We start from the raw sequence: 19,252 nt of genomic DNA on the forward strand, positions 1-19,252 counted from the left end.
GCTGTCTTCCCTTTGTAATTGTGTCAACAGTATGTCCAAACGAGTGTGCACATGCAACTCCAGCACCTGACGTCGTTGGGTGCCAGCTGCTAGGCAGAGGAAGAACAGACCCAAAGTTGGAGTGGTGCACTACTCCGAAGAAATAGTTGTATATAATAAATGACTTATTGATATACAACTATTGCTTCGGAGTAGAGCACCACTCCAAATTTGGGTAAGTCCTGGATAGCTGTCAGATTGCAAAGGGGGCATCAGTGCACATGTTCTCAAAGCACTACTGCCTTGACCGCCAGGTCTGACAGGAATTGTATTTTGGCTGTTTGGTCCTACAGGACATTTTGGTCTGAGTCATTCCAGAAACCCACCTCAAACAGAGGTACTGCTTTGGTATCTTTTCTAAAGGTGAGGAATCTGCAGATAGAAATATCCATCAGAAGAACGAATTACTTTTCTTCGGTAATGCTGTTTCTGGTGGATACTCCATCTAAGAGTTAAAAATCTGTAGTTACTCTTATCTAAAGGTGGGAAATTTGTAGTTAAGTAGAGTATCCATCATAGAGGGCCTTACCAAATGTAAGTAACTTGTTCATTTTGCTTATTTAAGTTTTGATAACATCCTTAAACTGTGTATGGCAAGTGTGCCATAAGATAAGCATTTCCTGCTTTCTTGGTTCCGTGACTGTCCACCCTGGATAAAAACTGTCACTGCCCCCCCAACCGTGCTGGGACACACAGCACACTGCCTCTCATTCAACTTCTACAAAGTGTGTCTCACGCGTTCCAAGCTCTGCTTCAAATACGAGCAGTGAAGGATCATGTGTGGTGTGTTGGATATGAAAATTGGTTACCTTAGGGTAACCACTGCAGGATGTGCTTCAGTTGTGCACATTTTGTAGAGTCTTGCACATTTGTGGGTAGTGATTAATTAAGCTGCCGCGGGTAGAGTTCACTCTGGAATTTTGTGAATTGGTTTCTGATCATTAGCTCAGTCTTCATTGATCCCTGTTAAAAGCAGTTCCGTGTACTTCTGTGGCCCTCATTGTAAGTGGCCCACTGCATCAGATACACCCAGTAGTGGACGTTACCGGCACCATCGCAATTACAAGTTGGTAGTGTTTTACACGCTGATTTTGGCGGCTGATAGCTGCCCAGTGCGCTACGTGAGGAGAGGTTTGGCGCAGCGGCTGACTCCGAAGCGCGGGGCTCGCAGTTCGATCCCCGGCACCGGCGGCAGCTCAGCTCAGCATCATGTGACTCTGAGCAGTAGCTCACATAATCTCCCCGACAGCCACCATCGCCTTGATACCCTTAGGGGTGATAGATACATTCACGCTTTACAAATGTGGAATTAGTATTATTATTATTATTATTATTATTATTATTAACAAAGCTAGGCAAAACACTGGAATCAGCAGGAACCTCTGGTTCCTGCATGTTCTTTCCCAACATTTTATAATGCCCGTTATTTCCCCTCTCCTGAAATTACCGGGCCCCCGGTAACAGTGGTTGCAGGGGAGGAGAACCTGGAGATATTAGCTTTCCCCTTGTAACAAAGGCCTTTGTGTCCCTCCACCGGCGCTAGGAAACAGTTGCATAATCTCCTGGTTCTTAATTAATTGCATTGGTTAGCTCATAAGTGTTAGATCAACTAACAATGGCCTGTTTCGCTTTCCGTATTTTCCATTAAAACAACTTAGTTTTCTTTCCCAGTCTTTCTGCTCCTCTGGCGGGTCTACGCTGAGAAGGAGAAACTATTTATTCGTGCCAGGCGCTGTAAAACTGCCCGTGTGCATCCCCTGCACTCCTTGCCTGTCTTCCCTCTCACTCCCTCCTTCCCGGTCAACGACTCCCCTTTTCTTCAGTGCTGTACCTGTAGGGTGTGGTCACCATACTCTCTTATCCAGAGCTTAATTTGAGCTGGTGGTTGCTGGTGGAGCCCACTGGCACTCTTTTTGGGAACTGAGACTTATTTAGAATCATCTGGGTTTGACCCAGAACAAGAGAGAGGCATGAAAAGAGGAAAGGAGGAGAGAGGCGGGAAAGCGATGATGGAAAAAGAGCCTGCAGGAGTGAGCTAAAGCAGCAGGGAGAGTGTGCTGGTGGAAGGAGGAGGCAGGAGGTGAATTAAGGGCTCTGCAGTCGTCGTACTCCGATTCCACAACATGTGACATTATCTCGGCTGGCTTCTGAGGACACATGTGTGCACCAACACGTTTTAGTTTACAAATTAAGCAGCGCTCTTACTCTGTTCTGTGTAAGGACCTCTGATACCCTTCTTGGGGGCATGGGGGCGAGGGGGAGGGGGTTCTATATATAGTAATGCAATCATTCTCTGTCGGAATCAGTTTGCCTTTGAAGCTATCAAGTTATTTTTTAAAAATATTAGGCATTTTTGACATTTTATCATAATATATACTATTATAGCATAAAGATATAGAATGAAAGGATAACGTAGTCATGATGCAAAGGGTGCAGTCGTGCACTAACTAAATGGCAACACACAGACTATGATCTCTCTAACCGAAAATACTAAACCTGCTTTGTGGAGGTTCATCTGTAACCTTTCTGTCTGCACAGGGACACCCGGGCAGATGTTCTCGGAAGACATCTGCTTTGTTGAGCTTCTTTGAAACTCTGCTCCCTACGGGCAGTGCTGCCTGGTAATCAAAGCGTGAAGTCCACTGAATGTCATATGCAGTAAAGTAATTTGTTACTTTCCTGTTTCACGGCTAGGTTGGCTTTGTCCCTATATTGTTATGATTCACCAGCCCACTGGGGGGGGTTGTTTTCTTTCATAGAAGTGAGGATCTCAAAATACTTTAGAAATGTACAGAACACAATGGCTTAGGTGGTCTCATGGATACACGAGGGGCAAGTACAAGTGTGCTGGGGATGAGCCTGTGAGGTGAAGCATTGTTACAGCCAAGTATCTTCCGAAATAACTCGAATCCACATGTTGATGTCTGTTCCCTTGGCTTGCAGGTGCTGAACATGGCCGAGATTCAGACCCGCCTGGCCTATGTGTGCTGCGAGCGGCAGCTGGAGGTGGTCAAGAGCATGGACTACTGCGAGTACCTCCGCCCCCCCATCGACAGATATGGCACCCTGGACTTTGGCAAGTTTGATGAGATTTGTGTACGTTTCTTTTTCACTCACTTTTCCTTTGATTGGACGAGCAACGGAAGTAACAGTTGCAGAAGCGATTTAAGTCAGACAAGCTCTGAAAGGAACACAGCTGCAGTGGCACCTAGGCTGACTCATCCCCATAATATGGCGACGGAAACCTAGCATTAAGGGGCGAGAAACGCTAGAGAGGGCGCCTGCATGAGCTGCTGCGCAGATATTTTTAGTTTGAGGGAAAATGCCACCTTGTTTTCAATCGGCTTCCATTCCAAAGCGGAGGCATTAACTTCAAAGTCCCCTCTGTGCCCTCACCATAGTTAACAAGGACGGGGGTGAGACGTCGACCTGGCTACAGCCGGCTTTTCCACACCCATGCCAGACTTATGTCGAGTTTGCTTGTTGGCCACTCCACCACAGCGTACTCGCCATCACATTCCCATAGTTGTGAGCACTGGTGCCCTCAACGTTTTGAACAGGAGCAGTACCAAGGCTGGGAGTGCACAACGCCTGTTGCACGTGCCTTGAAAACCTCTTTTAAGGGTTTAGCACCTGTATGCCTCTTTGGGTATAGTTACTTAGGGCCTGATTACAAGTAAAGTGCTATATAGCACACCTGGTAAATAACGATACCCTGGCGTCTTGGATGCGATAAATAGCACCCATTACGAGTTATCTGGAAATAACATGTGGATTTTGGTGTTTAAACATTTTTAACCTGCCTAAATGTAACGAATGTTGGGTTATTTAACGCATGTTGGGTTATTTAACGCATTCAATAATTATCGGATGCGTAATCTCTTAATTTCGTCCCGTGCGTAAACGGAATTAACCGCCCAAATTGTAATCCAGGCCTTCGACTGCAGCTGGGGTTCTCCACATAACAATGACCTACTAGGTAATAGCTGCTTAACTTCGAATAGGTAAAGAAGTTTCTATCTTGATAGAACAAAGGACTTTCGTCAGGACGATCAGCTCTTTGTGGGCTATGTTGGTCGTATGAAGGGCAAGGCGGTGCACAAGCGCACTTTATCCAGGTGAATCATCTTGTGCATCAAGATCTGCTACGCGCTGACTGGTAAGGAGCCTCCTGAAGGCATTAGAGCTCACTCTACCAGGACTAAATAGTCTACTTCTGCCTTGTCCAGAGGTGTTCCTGTGTTGGACATCTGTAAGCATTACTGCTTGTATTCCGAAGTGAGGAGGGATGGTCATTTTGCGCGTTCTGTTTTGCAAGACTTTTTGGTATAGAAGGGTGTACACCCTCCTCCGGGAGTGGGACTGCTGTGGGATTCTATTCATAAGGTGAGGAATCCACAGGCAGATGTATCCATCAGAAGAACAAGTTACTTACCTTCGGTAACGCTTTTTCTGGTGGATACAGTATCTGCCTGTGGATTCCTCACTGACCCACCCTGCTCCCCGTTGTCCACCCTTTTATACCTTAAAAGAGGTACTGGTTAATATGGTTATTTCATATTGTTATTTTGTGTTGCCTCTATTTACCTTTGTGTAGGCAATGCTTGCTCTCCTTTTTCACTTTACACTGTGTGTATTTGTGTGAATACTGTGTACTATGTATGCATTGTCTCTATGGTCGGTCCGCCCATTTGCCTGGGTGGCATGGAAAAAATGGGTGGAACTGACATCATCATGCCGACATGGTCCTCTTATGGCTCCAGTGACGTCATGCGGAGCCGCGTGTGGAGCCATGGTATTGTGACGACCTCGTTGGCGCGGAGAGCGAGGAAAAATGTCCGCCTAATGCTGGTGCAGGGGATATTCATAAGGTGAGGAATCCACAGGCGGATACTGTATCCACCAGAAAAAGCATTACCGAAGGTAAGTAACTTGTTCATTTGGGCCGCTGTGAAGCGCATTTAAGCAAGAGGGGGCTACCCCTTGCTAATGAAAGTGCTCCAAGGTGGCGCCGAAACACCTGGCCAATTGGGGGCGCCAGGCAACCTTTGAACCCCCCAATGGGGGGAAGCCGCCTACTCAGACAAAGGCAAGGGGGGGGCTATAGGTACCGCTCCCCACCGCACAGCTCACTGAGCGGACACCGTGGATCTGGGTGGAGCGGTGCACCAAAAAGAAAATGCGAGAGGAGCAACAGATGAAGTGTTAAAGCGAGACTTACCCGCGAAAGGAGACAACGGCCCCAGGAAACAGGTCGGAGGGATCAATGTAGTGCAGAGGCACTGTTCCCGTCTTAAAGCTACATCCGAATCGCAGTTTGAGCCACGGTCCCACCTTTATTCCTCCTTTTTGTCCTGGAAAATCAGGAGGCATCACGCTCCCAGCTTCCACATGGATCCGCTGCACCGGGGTTGTGAAAGCGGTACAGGAGGCAAATGTGGAAGCGCGCCATCACGGTCTGAGGGACCTCGTGGACCCGCTTCGCCGTGGTACAATCCGATGTTGATGGCAGTTCTCTATCGCGTTTAAGAGACTGCTGAGGAGGTGTGGCGCTCTGCTGTCCATGATCTCGCAGTGAGCAGCAGTTTTGGTGCTCTCAGCCCCGCCCGCAGCCTGGAGGGAATGTTCTGGGGTTCCAGAGAGTCCCGCAGCTGCAAAATCAAGCGAGCACAGCCAGCAGCGAGAAGAATTTGGAAGCAGTCCTCCCGGCCACACCAAACCCCACTCACCCCCATCCCGCTTTTGGTCGGCCGTTACAGGCTCCTGCATCTGCAGAATAGAATACAGCAAGCAGCGGCTGAGGTAAGAGAGCGAGGGCAGGAAGGCAGAGCACAAGTTGACTGGCGGCACCTTGGACTTGAGGGGACACGGACGCAGCTGGGAAGCGTGTCACAGAGGCAAGGCGGGCGAATACAGTTCACGCATCGGCTAAAGAGGGTAATCCTAGCAAATTTGGTTAAGAAAGCGAGTGGCAACACCCCGCTGAAGTTTAAAAAAAAGAAACAGGAAACATTGGAGTGAGAGCAGGGTGAAAAAGGGGAGCGGCAGCACTCGGCTGAATTAAAAAAAGAAAACAAACAAGCAAGAGACATTTGCGAGAGTTTGGTGCATAAAGTGAGGGGCTGCACCCTGCCGGACTCAACTCAGCAGTGGGGACTAGGGACAGCCCAAAACAGCGGGTGATGTGACCCACTCCTCACACGACAAGCGACGGGCCGGACTCGCGGCCACAATACATGGGATGGAGAACCAGAATCTAGGTGAACAACCGGGAGAGTTGGGCGAAACATTGCGGCGAATAATGACGGCGTCCGAAGTTCACAGGACCAATTGGTTGCAGTCATGCATGGACCAGGACCCGGTGAAGGAACAAGCAAGCAGAGTACAGGGAGGCCAACGAGGGAGGGTTGCCAACCAGCACCCAGGAAGCGGCAGAGAGCCCCAGCAAAAACACCAAGGAAGACAGCAGCGAAGAAAGGCTGCAAGAGGGCCGACCTGCAGCCATCCCTGTGACAGCAGGTACCAGCAGAGCAGCCAACAGCGCAGCATCAAGTAGTCAGCATATCGGCGCGATTGTACAGGAATGCTTAAAATCGTTTGCACCATTGTTGCTCAATGGCTTGGGCGCACAGGGTCTGGGGGCAACGGGCACTCAGCCACAAAGTGGAATATCAGGGCTACCTTGGCAACTGGTGGATCCAGGTTGCTCGCGGCAGGAGCAATTGCAGGGGCAACAGATAGGCCAGACCAGTAGGGTGGGTGGCCTCGGGCGATTGGGCCTGGGCTTCCAGGAGACATGTGTGGTGTCAGGACCTCCCCCTTTGTGGCATGGGACAACGCAAGCAGGGTGGGCATGATCAGGCAAGGCTTCAGAGGCATGCACTGGCTACCACCGGGCTCCTTGTCGATGACCACAAGGGCCACTCAGTTGGCAAGCCTCATCTCCTTGGCAGTGAAGGAAAGGATATGGAGGAAGGGATTCATTTACATTTTCTCGTTATTAGAGATTCAGTTGGATGGGTTGGACTTGACCTAATGTGATCTGAAGGAGGAAGACAGAAGGAAAAGGAGAAGGGAGAGGAAGGAAATGAATTTCAATGACTGGTTAGACGCATTCAGAAATATGGCCTGCATTATTGTTGAAAAATTCCCATACAGTGGAGCGGACCTGTGGCTGTATGAAGCCCATATACACTGGGCACAGACAATTCCCGGGGGATGCATGGCTGGGATATGACTTGGGGGTAGTTCCTAAAAAAGAAAAAGGTCAGTTCAGGCTTATTCACCACCTCTCCTTCCCTGAGTGTGAGCCGGTTAAAGATGGGATCAGCCTAGAGGCAGTTCAGTGGGTTACACAAAAGTAGAATACGCCATCGACCTAGTAAAGGCGACAGGCTGGGGAGCCCTCATGGCAAAGGCCGATATTGAGTCCGCATTCCGACTCCTCCCGATCCACTCGGCTAGGTTCTACTTGTTAGGTTTCCAATGGGAAGGAAACACTTATTTTGACAAAGCAATGGGATGTGCAGTAAACAACGGTACATATATGGGGGTTCCCCTGGCACTAGGCAGAGTTCCTATGCTAGGAAATATATAGAACAGATGCAACAGTGTGAGAGTAGGGTGAGAGAAGTGACTGCAGGGTGATTGAGGTGACCATATGAATTTGAGTGCGGATGTAAGTGCAGAGTGGGATGAATTAATGTATGGTTAGTGATGGGCTTGTTTGAGTGAGATTGCAGAGTGAGTAGTGAGGGGGACAGGTGAGTAAAGAGTCACATGAGTGCAGGGTGAGTAGTGTACTCGTGTGATTGCAGGGTGAGGTACAGGGTGAACAGCGCAAGTGTATTGTGAGTACAGAGTGATCACTGTGAGTGCTGAGTGAGCGGTGTGCTCATTTGTCCGCAGGGTAAGTGGAGGGAGAACTGTGTGAGTTCATGGAGAGTGGCATAATTGCAGTGCGGTCACTGAGAGAGCAGGATGAATGGTGTGTGTGCATGGTGATCAGTGTGAGTGCATTGTGATTCCTGTGAGTGCAGGATGAGTGTGAAAGTGAAGGTCGAGAATGAGGAGTGAGTTGTCTGAATTCAGGGTGCATTCCCAGACACTTGAAGTAACTCAGCATGTTATTGAGGGCTGGCGAAGGGTTTCAGATATAAGTTAAACTATTGCTATTATGGCATTATTCAGGGTCAGGGTTGGGCTGGCCGTAGCGGGCACCTGGCATTTTCTCAGTGGGCAGAAATGGTGGGGGCCGGTTTTGGTACAGCAGGACGGTTTTGCAGCAGTGTACCTAAAGCTGCTGCAGTGTTTTACACGCCCAACCCCACCCAGCCGCCGGTCCTACTCAATTGCCAAGGTCACTTTGCATTCCAAGTCCGGCCCTGTTCAGGGATCGAGGGTGGAGGAAATAAATATTGTGCTCATCCTGCAACAAACTTCCAGTCTTGTGATTACGGTTGCCAGCTTATTATATTGATGTCCCAGTCTGTACAAAAATAAGCAGTCACCTAAAGCCTATTTTCAGCACTTATCTGTGCATACTTGGAACAGCAAATATAAATATAAAGCATTTTTAATTGTGTTCTAGGGCTGCGTGAATGATCCATGATTTATAATGGAAGGGAACAAGACAGAAAAGTCACATTACAAATTAATACATACTATTTTGTTTATGCCCCTATCATTGTCAAGAGGAGACCTTGCAGGCTCTTTAAACAACAAATTGCTGGTATTTTTCTTTTGGGAACCCTACTTTATATTCCTTTTCATGAAATGCATTCTCACACTACAGCAGTAAATGTTAAATACAAATGTAAGGAATAGGCAGAGTGGGGGCCCAGGGGGTACTGGAATCAGAAAAAAACAAGCCTCAGTAACCAGTTTACAAAAGTATGTAAATATGCAAATGGTCTTTAAAGACCTGTGAAAAACTCGGCCGTGCCAGCGATAAGACTCCAGACACCGCCAAGCCCACCGCAGCTCGAGCTGCAGCAGCCCGGGCTGAGACACACGATGGGGGGTGCTGAAGCCCTTTCAGCCCTATGGGCGTTGAACACCTGCCGTAGAGCAACCTATGTAAAATGCCAACATATCCCATTGGTCCTTCTAATAATCTCTGACACCTCTTAGCATCTTGTTTCACTTGGGTCCGCATCAAATTTGTTTGTTGTTTTTGTTTTATATAACGCAAACTCGACCTAAAGGTATCATAGCGTGTTACATGAGCACAAGTTGCTTTACAGATGGACACATTCATTGTGTTATGCACGGGTAGATTAACTGAATTGCCCAGAATCACAGGATGTTGAGCGTCCCGGACGAGAATTGAACCCAGTTCCCCAGCTTTGCGGTTGACCACTCTTGCTATTAGGCCACATCTTTGCCCTTGTCTGTCGCGACTCTTCTCACTGCTAATGCATGAGCTACGTCACGGAGAAGCTCATTACTGGACTGCCTACCTAAATTCATCTTTGGCAGGACGGATCTCTATGGAAGAACAGCCAGCATGGTCATTAATAGAGCTGCCCTGCTTCCTTCAAGCAGGAGTAATGATCCCACTGAGCAGTGCAAAGATGCACAATCAGTTTTGTTATGTGTACATCTACGTATGCGTGTCAGGGTCATAGCACAGCAGGTGTGCACTGATGCCGAAAACAAGGCGTGCCCAATGGCACCGTTTTTGCTGCACGTATTGCACAATTCTGTGTGCACAACCAAATAGAGCAACTAGTTCTCAGAAAAGTGTTTGCATCGGAGGAAAAGTGATTGGGACATTTTAAACGATTCATAAAGATGTTAGCATAGGCGTCCTTATTCATGATTAATACCTTGAAAAAAATAGACAAAATGATTTTGTGCTACTGTGCTATTTATTTAAGAACCAGCCAACTTTGTCTTAAACACAGACCTACATTTCACATCTGAACAGAGGCGGAATTTTATTGTATTTACTTCATTATGTGCAGAACAAAAATAGTCTTTTCAGTTTACTTTATGTTTTACCCCCATGCAAATACAGTTTGACCCGTTCCTCATTACACAATAGTGCAAATGGATTTGCATAATTTTTGAAGCAGTGCATTCTATGAAATGGCCCACGGCATTGTGCTGTTTGCTAATAGCTACACTGTTGTGTGAAAGACAACTCCAAAGACTAAATCTGTGTTTTCTGTGGTTAATAACGTATACAACACAGAATTTATTTACTTTTAAACAAGTTTATTTTTGAATGCCAAATGGTTGTGTATGGCAGCTGATTAATTTGTATATGCTGACTTGTTTGTGCCACCAGGTTAATTTGTATATCTGAAAGAAACACGTTAGTTATAGATTTCTTACCTTAGAATTTCCCCCTGGGAGTTAGACTGGATGTGGAAAGTTTTTTCGTCAGCAATACCTCTGCGCGTCGGAAGGTGGCGTTGGTCGGCTCCGCGTCCGTCGTTGGCGTCGTGGTCACCGGGATGACGTCCCGGCAGCTACTTAGACGCCACCCTCGTGCGCTGACGTAAGTTCTTTCTTTTTCCGCGTCAGCAAGCGCAGATCCGCCAAGAGCGGTACCTCAGTCATTGACTACGTTTTTCTCGACTTTTGTCAACTTCTTCTTTCGAGTCTTCGACTCCGTATAGGTGCACGAGGGATGCCCGGTTTCAAGGCCTGCAGTTCCTGTAACTGACTGATGTCGGTGACGCCGAAGGCTTTGCGGGAGGGGTCCCGAAAGCTGCTTGAACGCGCCATTCGAGTTCCTGATCGAGAGGGAGGTTGAGGGACCGGACGCGGAGCCACCACAATTCCAGTTCCAAATCATCGAAGTCTTCACACTCAGGGTCGGGTAAGTCGAAACATAAGAAGAAGTCGAAGAAGCATCATCGCTCTTAGACTTCTCCTCGTTGGTCGGCCGATCCGTGAGGCACGCGGGTGGTGTCACTCCCGCGGCTCCGCATGCCAAGGGTCGGCTCTGAGCTTCCCTCCCTTTCCGGGACCCGGAGCGTCCCCCGCTCAGATTCGTACGTTCTACGAGGCAATGCATGCCATCTTTGGGTGCACAGACCCTGCCGGGGCGCCTTCGGGCCCCGCGGACTCGGTTGGGGGGCCTAGGTCTTCGCTGCCGGCGGCTCTGGCCCTGGCAGCCCCCCTTGGATCCAGGCCTGGATCTGGATCGGCGCCTGTTGACCTCGTTACACCTCCACCTGCGCCGCTTCCTCCGGCACCACTACCTCATTAGGCACCAGTCGGCTCCCCGGCTGGAGTCAACCCCGGCCTCCTTCCCGACGTGGACATTGAGCTGGACCGGCGTCAGCTGACGCCGGATCCGGCGCTGATGGGTACTTTTGTCCCTGTGTCCCACCCTGGCCATTTTCAGCCTGATTGGCAGCCAGAGGAGGGTGAGGATGACTGGGAGGGGTCCGGTGAACCTTTAACAGACCAGTTAGATACTGAGCAGGACTGGAGAGAGGAAGTGGGGGATGCCAGTGGTCTTGACACTTCACCCGACCTTGGCATGTTGTCTCCTCCTACTGTGGCTACGGAGGATGGAGAGTCTTATGCAGTGGTTTTGCATAAGGCGGCCGAGGCTCTCAACCTCAAGCTTCCTACGGTGGTGGTCACAAATAAGCTCCTGACTGAGGTGCTTCAACCGGCAGCGAGCTCTTTGGAGCCCCTGCTGCAGTTTAATGAGGCCCTCACCGACGTCCTTTTGGGCACGTGATCCAGGCCCAACAGGATGATTGCCCGACGCGACCGCCCGGCTCCGAACGACCCCACTTTCCTCTCCCAACACCCCACCCCAGAGAGCTTGGTGGTCCAAGCCTCCACCTCCAAAAGCACCTTCCCTACCGCTCCACCGGAAAGGGAATGCAAGAAGCTGAACCTATTTGGCAAGAACATTTTCTCTTCCGCCAGCTTAGGACTGTGGTCCGTAAACACCGCATGTCTCTTGGGCAATTATTCGCACTCAGTGTGGGATACGGTGGCACAAGTGCCGCCTCAGTGTCCGTAGGAGGCCCGGGCAGTGCTCTCCCAGGCTGTTGCCACCGGGAGAGATGCATCAAAGTTTACAATCTGTTGTGGGCTGGACACCGCCGACTCTTTGAGCAGGACAATTTCAACGTCAGTAGCGCTTCGGCGCTATGCCTGGCTGAGGTCCACTGGCTTTTCAGGGGATGTCCACAACACCTTGATGGACATGCCCTTTGATGGCCATCACCTTTTGGCGACAAAGCATACAATGCCCTAGAGCGTTTCAAGGACTCACGGGCTACGGCCAAGTCCTTGGGCCTCTCCTCCCGTCCAGGGCAGTCTGCTTTTCGCCCCTTTCGTGGCTACAGAAGGGGTGCCTCGCTACGTCCCACCCAGGGCCACAGGCCACAGCAAGTTACCCAACCTTCGCTCGGACAGAGTCGTGGAAACAACCGTCGTGGTTCCAGTGGCCAGGGGGCGGGCCAGTCCACCACCCAACCCTCTGCAGCAACCTTCAAACCCTCCTAGTCCATCCCTTCAGGCCCATCAAACGCCAGTGGGCGGCAGGATTCGCCATCACCTCCCCCACTGGTGCACCATCACTTCAGACAGGTGGGTTTTGCAGATAGTCCGAAGGGGCTACTCCCTCCCCTTCGAGACTACCCCTCCAGCCATGCCACCGCGATACCACCACATGTCGGAGGATCATCTGGCCCTTCTCCAGCAGGAAGTTACGACTCTCTTGGCCAAGGGAGCCATTGAGGGTGTTCCTGTCCCAAAAGTAGGTTGTGGTTGTTATTCCCACTACTTTCTGGTTCCCAAGAAGGACAAGGGCCTGCGTCCTATCTTGGACCTCAGGGGCGTCAATCTCTTCCTCCGGAAGGAGAAGTTCAAGATGGTGACGCTTGCTCAGGTCTTGTCTGCCCTCGACTCGCAAGACTGGAGGGTAGTGTTGGACTTGCAGGATGCTTAGTTTCACATCCCCGTCCTGCCGGCCCACCGGTGTTACCTACGGTTCACGGTAGGCCACGAGCACTTTCAGTTTACCGGGCTCCCCTTTGGCCTTACCAGCGTCCCTCGGGTGTTCACGAAAGTTATGGCGGTGGTCGCGGCTCATCTACTCGGATTAGGGGTTTCAGTCTTTCCCCTATTCCGACGACTGGCTGTTGAAGGCGGACTCGCCACAGGCAGTCGTCTCCCACCTCCAGACTACGGCCGACCTCCTGCATATGCTGGGGTTTTCCATCATTGTGCCGAAGTCACGCCTGAATCCCTCTCAGACGCTCCTCTTCATCAGAGCAGTTCTGGACACAACACGGTTTCGGGTCTATCCTCCCGAACAGAGAGTCCGGGATATTCGGGCTATGATTCCGATCTTTCAGCCTCTATCCCGGGTTTCGGTCAGAATGACCCTGAGGCTGCTGGGCCTCATGGCCTCCTGATCCTGCTGGTCGATCATGCCAGGTGGCATATGCGGGCTCTGCAGTAGGGCCTGAAGTTCCAGTGGGCGCAGCATCAGGGGAATCTGTCAGATTGCATCCAGATCTTGGAGGGCACTGCTCAAGAATTGCAGTGGTGGCTTACGAACCAGGGTTGGGTCAATGGCAGAACCCTCTCCCTTCCCCAACCAGACGACACTGTGGTGACAGACGCATCCCTTCTGGGATGGGGCGGCCACATGGGAGAGGCGGAGATCAGAGGCTTCTGGTCTCCGGCGGAGTCCGGGCTTCACATCAACCTTCTGGCGCTCTGGGCTATTCGTCTTGCACTGAAGGCAATAGTGCATGTGTTCACGGACAACACCACCGCCATGTGGTATTGCAATAAACAGGGCGGAGTGGGGTCGTGGACCTTATGTCAGGAGGCCCTCCGCCTCTGGACATGGCTGGAGCATCCGGGCATTTCCTTGGTGGTTCAACACCTGGCCGGTTCTTTGAACGCCAGGGCGAACAAACTCAGCCGCAGGTGCATGATGGATCACGAATGGCGTCTTCACTCGGAGGTGGTGCAAGGTCTCTTTCAACAATGGGGAGAGCCTTGGTTAGATCTATTCGCCACCAAAGAGAACGCGCAATGTCAGCAATTCTGTGTGTTGGAATTTCCAAGGCGACACTCGCTTGGCGACGGTTTTCATCGCAAGTGGAGTTGTGGTCTGTTGTACACCTTTCCGCCTATACCACTTCTACCCATAGTGCTGAAGAAGATCAAGCGTGTCCGAGCCCAAGTCATTCTTGTGGCTCCGGATTGGGCGAGAAGAGTCTGGTATCCCGAGCTGCTCAGCATGGCCATTGATCCTGCGATCCGACTGCCTCTTCGGGAGGATCTTCTGTCGCGGCAACAAGGGACGGTTCTCCACCGAATTTGTCCAGTCTCCACCTCCTTGCGTGGAGATTGAGCCACGGCAGTTGACGTCTTTTAACCTGCCACCCGAAGTTTGTGACGTAATCTTGGCAGCCTGGCGTCCCGCCACAAAGACGGTATACGCCTGCCGGCGGAATAAGTTTGTGGCATGGTGCACAGCAAAGGCTGTGGATCCCCTTTCCGCCCCTCTTTTAGAAAAACTCTCTTGCCCAGCAGGGCTCTGCTCTGGGCACCATCAAGGGCTATCTTTCAGCCATCTCTGCCTTCCTTCGGTTGCCAGATCAGCCTTCTGTTTTCAAGTCCCCGGTAGTTAACCGTTTCCTAAAAGGCATAACGCATCTTTTTCCTCCAATCCCCTCCGTTATGCCTCAGTGGGACTTGGACCTTGTGCTAACCTATCTCATGTGTGCTCCCTTTGAGCCACTGCATAACTGTCCTTTACGCCTTCTGACTCTTAAAGCTGCTTTCCTGGTAGCCATCACTTCTGCTAGAAGAGTGAGTGAGCTCCAGGCTATTTCCTGTCTGTTTATCCGGACAAGGTGGTTCTCAGGACCTGTCCATCATTTCTTCCTATGGTGGTCACTGCCTTCCACATCGGGCAGACCATTACTTTGCCCACATTCTTTCCGCATCCTTCAAAGGAGGAAGAAAAGCTCCACCGTCTGGACCCAAAGTGTGCGCACTCCTTCTATCTGTATCGCACAAAACAGTTCCGGGTGGATGGTCAACCTTTTGTTAGCTACGTGGGTGAAAAGAAGGGTCGGGCTGTACACAAATGCACCCTTTCTCGATGGAGCGTGTTGTGTATTAAGGCTTGTTACTCTTTGGCTAAAAAGGAGCCTCCAGTCGGGCTACGCGCTCACTCCACCAGGGTGATGGCAGCCACTACTGCCTTTTGAAGAGGAGTGCCTCTGAATGATATCTGTCAGGCAGCCACGTGGGCATCGCTGCACACGTTCACCAAACACTACTCTCTGGACAGCCAATATGGAGAGACGGTTTCTTTGGCCGTTCTTTCCTCCAGTACTTTCTAGATTGATCTTGGTTCGTAGACCCACCACCAGGGTCGGTATTGCTGGGGTATCTATTCTAAGGTAAGGAATCTATAACTAACTGTTTCTTTCAGATGCACAAGTTACTTCCCTTCGGTAACGATATATCTGTAAGAAACATTAGTTAGTTATAGATTCCTTACCGCCCCACCCATCCTCCCCGATTTGGGAACTGATTTCTAGGGTTAAGGACATCCTTTCAGGGCCCTAGTTTTGTGGCTTTGCTTTTCTGGCACGGAAAGTTGTGTACAGAACTGACGTCGGCGCGCGAGTGCGGCATCAAAGTAGCTGCTGCGATGTCATCCCGGCAACCACGATGACAGACGCGGAGCCGACAGACGCCATCTTCCTACGCACAGAGGTACTGCTGACGAAAAATCTTTCTGGATCCAATCTGATGCCTGGGGGTAATTCTAAGGTAAGGAATCTATAACTAAATAATGTTTCTTACAGATATATCATTACCAAAGGTAAAACTTGTGCACTGTCACCTTGTCGTTTTGTTTTGCCACCTGGTTTGCGTATGTCACTTAGTTTGTCTGTGTGTCTCCAACTAGTCAATCGTGAGCTACCAGTAGCTCCCAGACATCCTCAGAGTAGCTCGCAGCCGTGAGTTAATTTTGAACTAAATACAGGGTCACATTTTTCATTTGAAATTAAGGGAGGGGTGTATTTACCTTACATTATTATCACCAGTCTACAGATACCAAGGCCTGATAATAAGCAGTGCTCAGTCAGATTTATGAAGCAGGCTGGACAGAGGTGAAGACCTGAAGCACTGAGGTATTCAACTCTTAAATAAAAGTCCTAGTCAACTCAATATTGGAGTGTGAGAACATAATGATGTTTCTGAAAGCTTTTAAATGAGAGAAAATTCAAATGATCAATTTAATGGTCAACTATTCCTTATAATTTTCTCCCATTTCCTATTCTTGCATTTACAATCAGGAGGCCTTTTGCTCCCAGTGGCTGGTAGACACTGTGCTAAATGTATAACTGAAAAATACGGTATATATATTTTTTTAAATGGAAGAAATTTAAAGTGAAGAAAAATATTACAATGAAACGTTTTCTTAATGTCTTTCTCCACTTTCAATTTAACCAATTACGTCTTAATAGTTTATGAAGCATGTTTCTTCATTTAAAATTCCTCCCATTTAAACAAATGGCTGTATTTTTCTGATCTTAAATATGGCACTGTGTCTACAGGCCACTGGGAGCAAGATTCTTAGTGTTTGTAAATGTAACTCTTCGAAATGGGAGAACATTTAAATGATGAGTGTTATGGAATTCATATAAACATAAACAACTCTTCAGTTTAATTTTTTCCAATTTCAAAGTGTCGCCTGTACACACAGCAGGCATCTTCCTCCCAGTGGCTAGTAGACACATTGACATATTTATAACTGAAAAATACAGCCTTTTATCTTAAATGGGTACATTTTAAGTGCAGAAAAATGTTCCACAATATGAACATTTTTGCAGAACATTTTTCTGCAGTTTAGATTTCTTCCATTTAAAAAATGGTTGCAGGTTTGTGTTCATCCTGTACCAGTACTACTTATGGTAATAGGTATTTCCTGTGCCACAAGTACATAAGACACAGTAAAAACCGACTTCTTATTCTTAGATCTTAAAACTGCGTGACTCTATTGACGATGGCTGCAGCCGGTTAAAAATATTAAAGGAAACTTACAGAAGATTAATTGAGGTAACAAAGGAAATAAAGGAACATTGGAATTTGAAGATCTTAGAAGAATTTATCGTTTTTTACTGATTGAAGCCCTGAAGAAGTGAAACCTTCGCGAAACACATGTTGGTCTGGCTGTATATGTCATAAAATTTGATGAAAAACTGTGATCAAGTGTATGAAGGCTTGGCTGTATATTTCACGTTAATTGAGGAAGAATATTTTCAAGTGTATGAAAAGAAGAAAAGCTTGAAATAAAAGACTATATATGGATTTCTGAACTGTGATGTGTCTTTCTCAGTACATGAACTAAATACCTATTCTAAGTAGTTATGTATCTATATATTTAATACTTCATTCCTACAGTATAAGGAAAAAAAGAGAAAATATTTGACTCTCTCCAATGCACTACTCTTTCTCACCCTATTCCTCTTTCAATATATCTTCTACCGCCACTCTCTAACTCATCTCAAACCTCATTCTGCTATTATGATCTCCAAAATAAACCTTTCTAGACTCTTACCCACGCTATCCATCCTTTGCTCACCCGAAAACTCATTTTACTACTATAAACTTCCAAGCAAACCTTTCTAAATTTTTCTCTCATGTATCCCTCCTTTGACTCATCCCAAACCTCATTTTACTACTATGATTTCCCTAATACCTTTCTAGAAACTCTTCCCTAATCCATCTCTCTTTTTAATCATCCTACTACTATGATCTCGCAAATAACACTTTCTAGACTGTTCCCTCTTCTATAACTCCATTATCCTATTGAAATATCAGCATTTGTAAAGAGCACAGCTACCTCCGGAGAGGTGTCCCGGCGCTGGGGGCCGTCGGGAAGATTAAGCGAGCTATTGCCCACAGTCACATGGCGCTGGCCCCTGTGTTCCAGAGTCAGTCGCCCTGGCCGTTGCATCACACCTCTTCCTCTTCTAACAGACTTGCATTTCCCCCAATCAAATTAACATATTTCCTAATACTAATCCACCACTAATCCTTTTTGGGTTCCAGAGTAGGGTGCTACTTGCCGAACGCCACGTCGGGGGTAGTAACCACGATATAAATACAGTTACAATTAGTGGTTAATTCTTTTAATACTCCTCCAAACGGGTAAGACCCTCTTATCCTGTTGTGTTAGAATTACTATGGATATATGGAGTATATTGTTTCATTTATATTTTCATATAAAATTTGGCTTCAAACATTTAGTAACATTAATGATTTTATAGCATCAATAATATACAATTCACTTTGTCAAAAAATATTTCCTTTTTATTCTTGATTTTGTGTCTGTGTCAAATCTTTTCATATAGATACAGCATCTTTATTGTTCAGTGAACGTGTTTTCACCCTATCACTCTAAAAGCCTTGGGCTTTCCTAAGGCTGTAAAATTAGATGTAGCATTTATATAGACTGTTGATATACATATCTATATTAAGGATCAAGGAATATGTACTACGCTTTTTCACAAATCAACAGCATGCAATAGCATTCTTTCAGTTAACAGTGCCCATCCAAAATCATTCAAATGGAGTTTCCCATATGGGGAATTTCTACGGGCCCGGAGAAACTGTTCAGAAGGCCATGAATTTTTATCACAGGTAGATCAAATGTATGTGAGATTCTTAAGAAGGGGTTATCCAAAAGTGGCCTAGAAAATGCTAAATCAAGAGCTGTAAAAAGAGAAAAGAGAATCTCTACTACATCCTAAAAGTCGAGAAGAAAAGCACAAGACAAATGCTGATGAAAAAATGAGATTTATCACACAGTTCAATTCCTCAAGTAGAGCGATTCGAGGTGCTCTACATGGTCATTGAAAACTACTCTTCAAAGATGAAGATTTAAAGACCTATGCCTCAGACCATCTAAGTATCACTTACAGGAAGGCATCATCATTGGGGGACTTACTTACACATATTTATTACCAAAACCCAGATAAAAGAGATAGCAAAATGCAGTGGTTGAGAACTAATGGTTTTTTCAAATGTCCTAAATGTAAGGCATCTAAATATGGACAAATCATCACGAAATAGTAACTCTGACACGAGAAAAAGTCAAAATGAAGGAGAGAATAACATGTGAGACAACGCATGTAGTATATGCTCTAGAGTGTCAATGTGGAAAACAATACATTGGAAGCTCTGT

The 19,252-nt window shown here is 47.8% G+C and overlaps 1 protein-coding gene across 2 annotated transcripts in view; it reads left to right on the plus strand.

Annotated features, from left to right (window-relative positions):
- The window catches only part of PNPLA7 (patatin like domain 7, lysophospholipase), a 1,876,659-nt gene that overhangs the window by 1,669,087 nt on the left and 188,320 nt on the right, over nucleotides 1-19,252 (plus strand). For both annotated transcript variants that reach the window (XM_085610534.1, XM_085610541.1), the window contains exon 32: nucleotides 2,983-3,135. In XM_085610534.1, the coding sequence (XP_085466660.1) occupies nucleotides 2,983-3,135 (153 nt within the window). The remainder of the gene's footprint in view (nucleotides 1-2,982; nucleotides 3,136-19,252) is intronic.

The sequence above is a fragment of the Triturus cristatus genome, chromosome 1_2 (assembly GCF_964204655.1).
Source record: "Triturus cristatus chromosome 1_2, aTriCri1.1, whole genome shotgun sequence".
In the NCBI taxonomy this organism is placed as follows: Eukaryota; Metazoa; Chordata; class Amphibia; order Caudata; family Salamandridae; genus Triturus; species Triturus cristatus.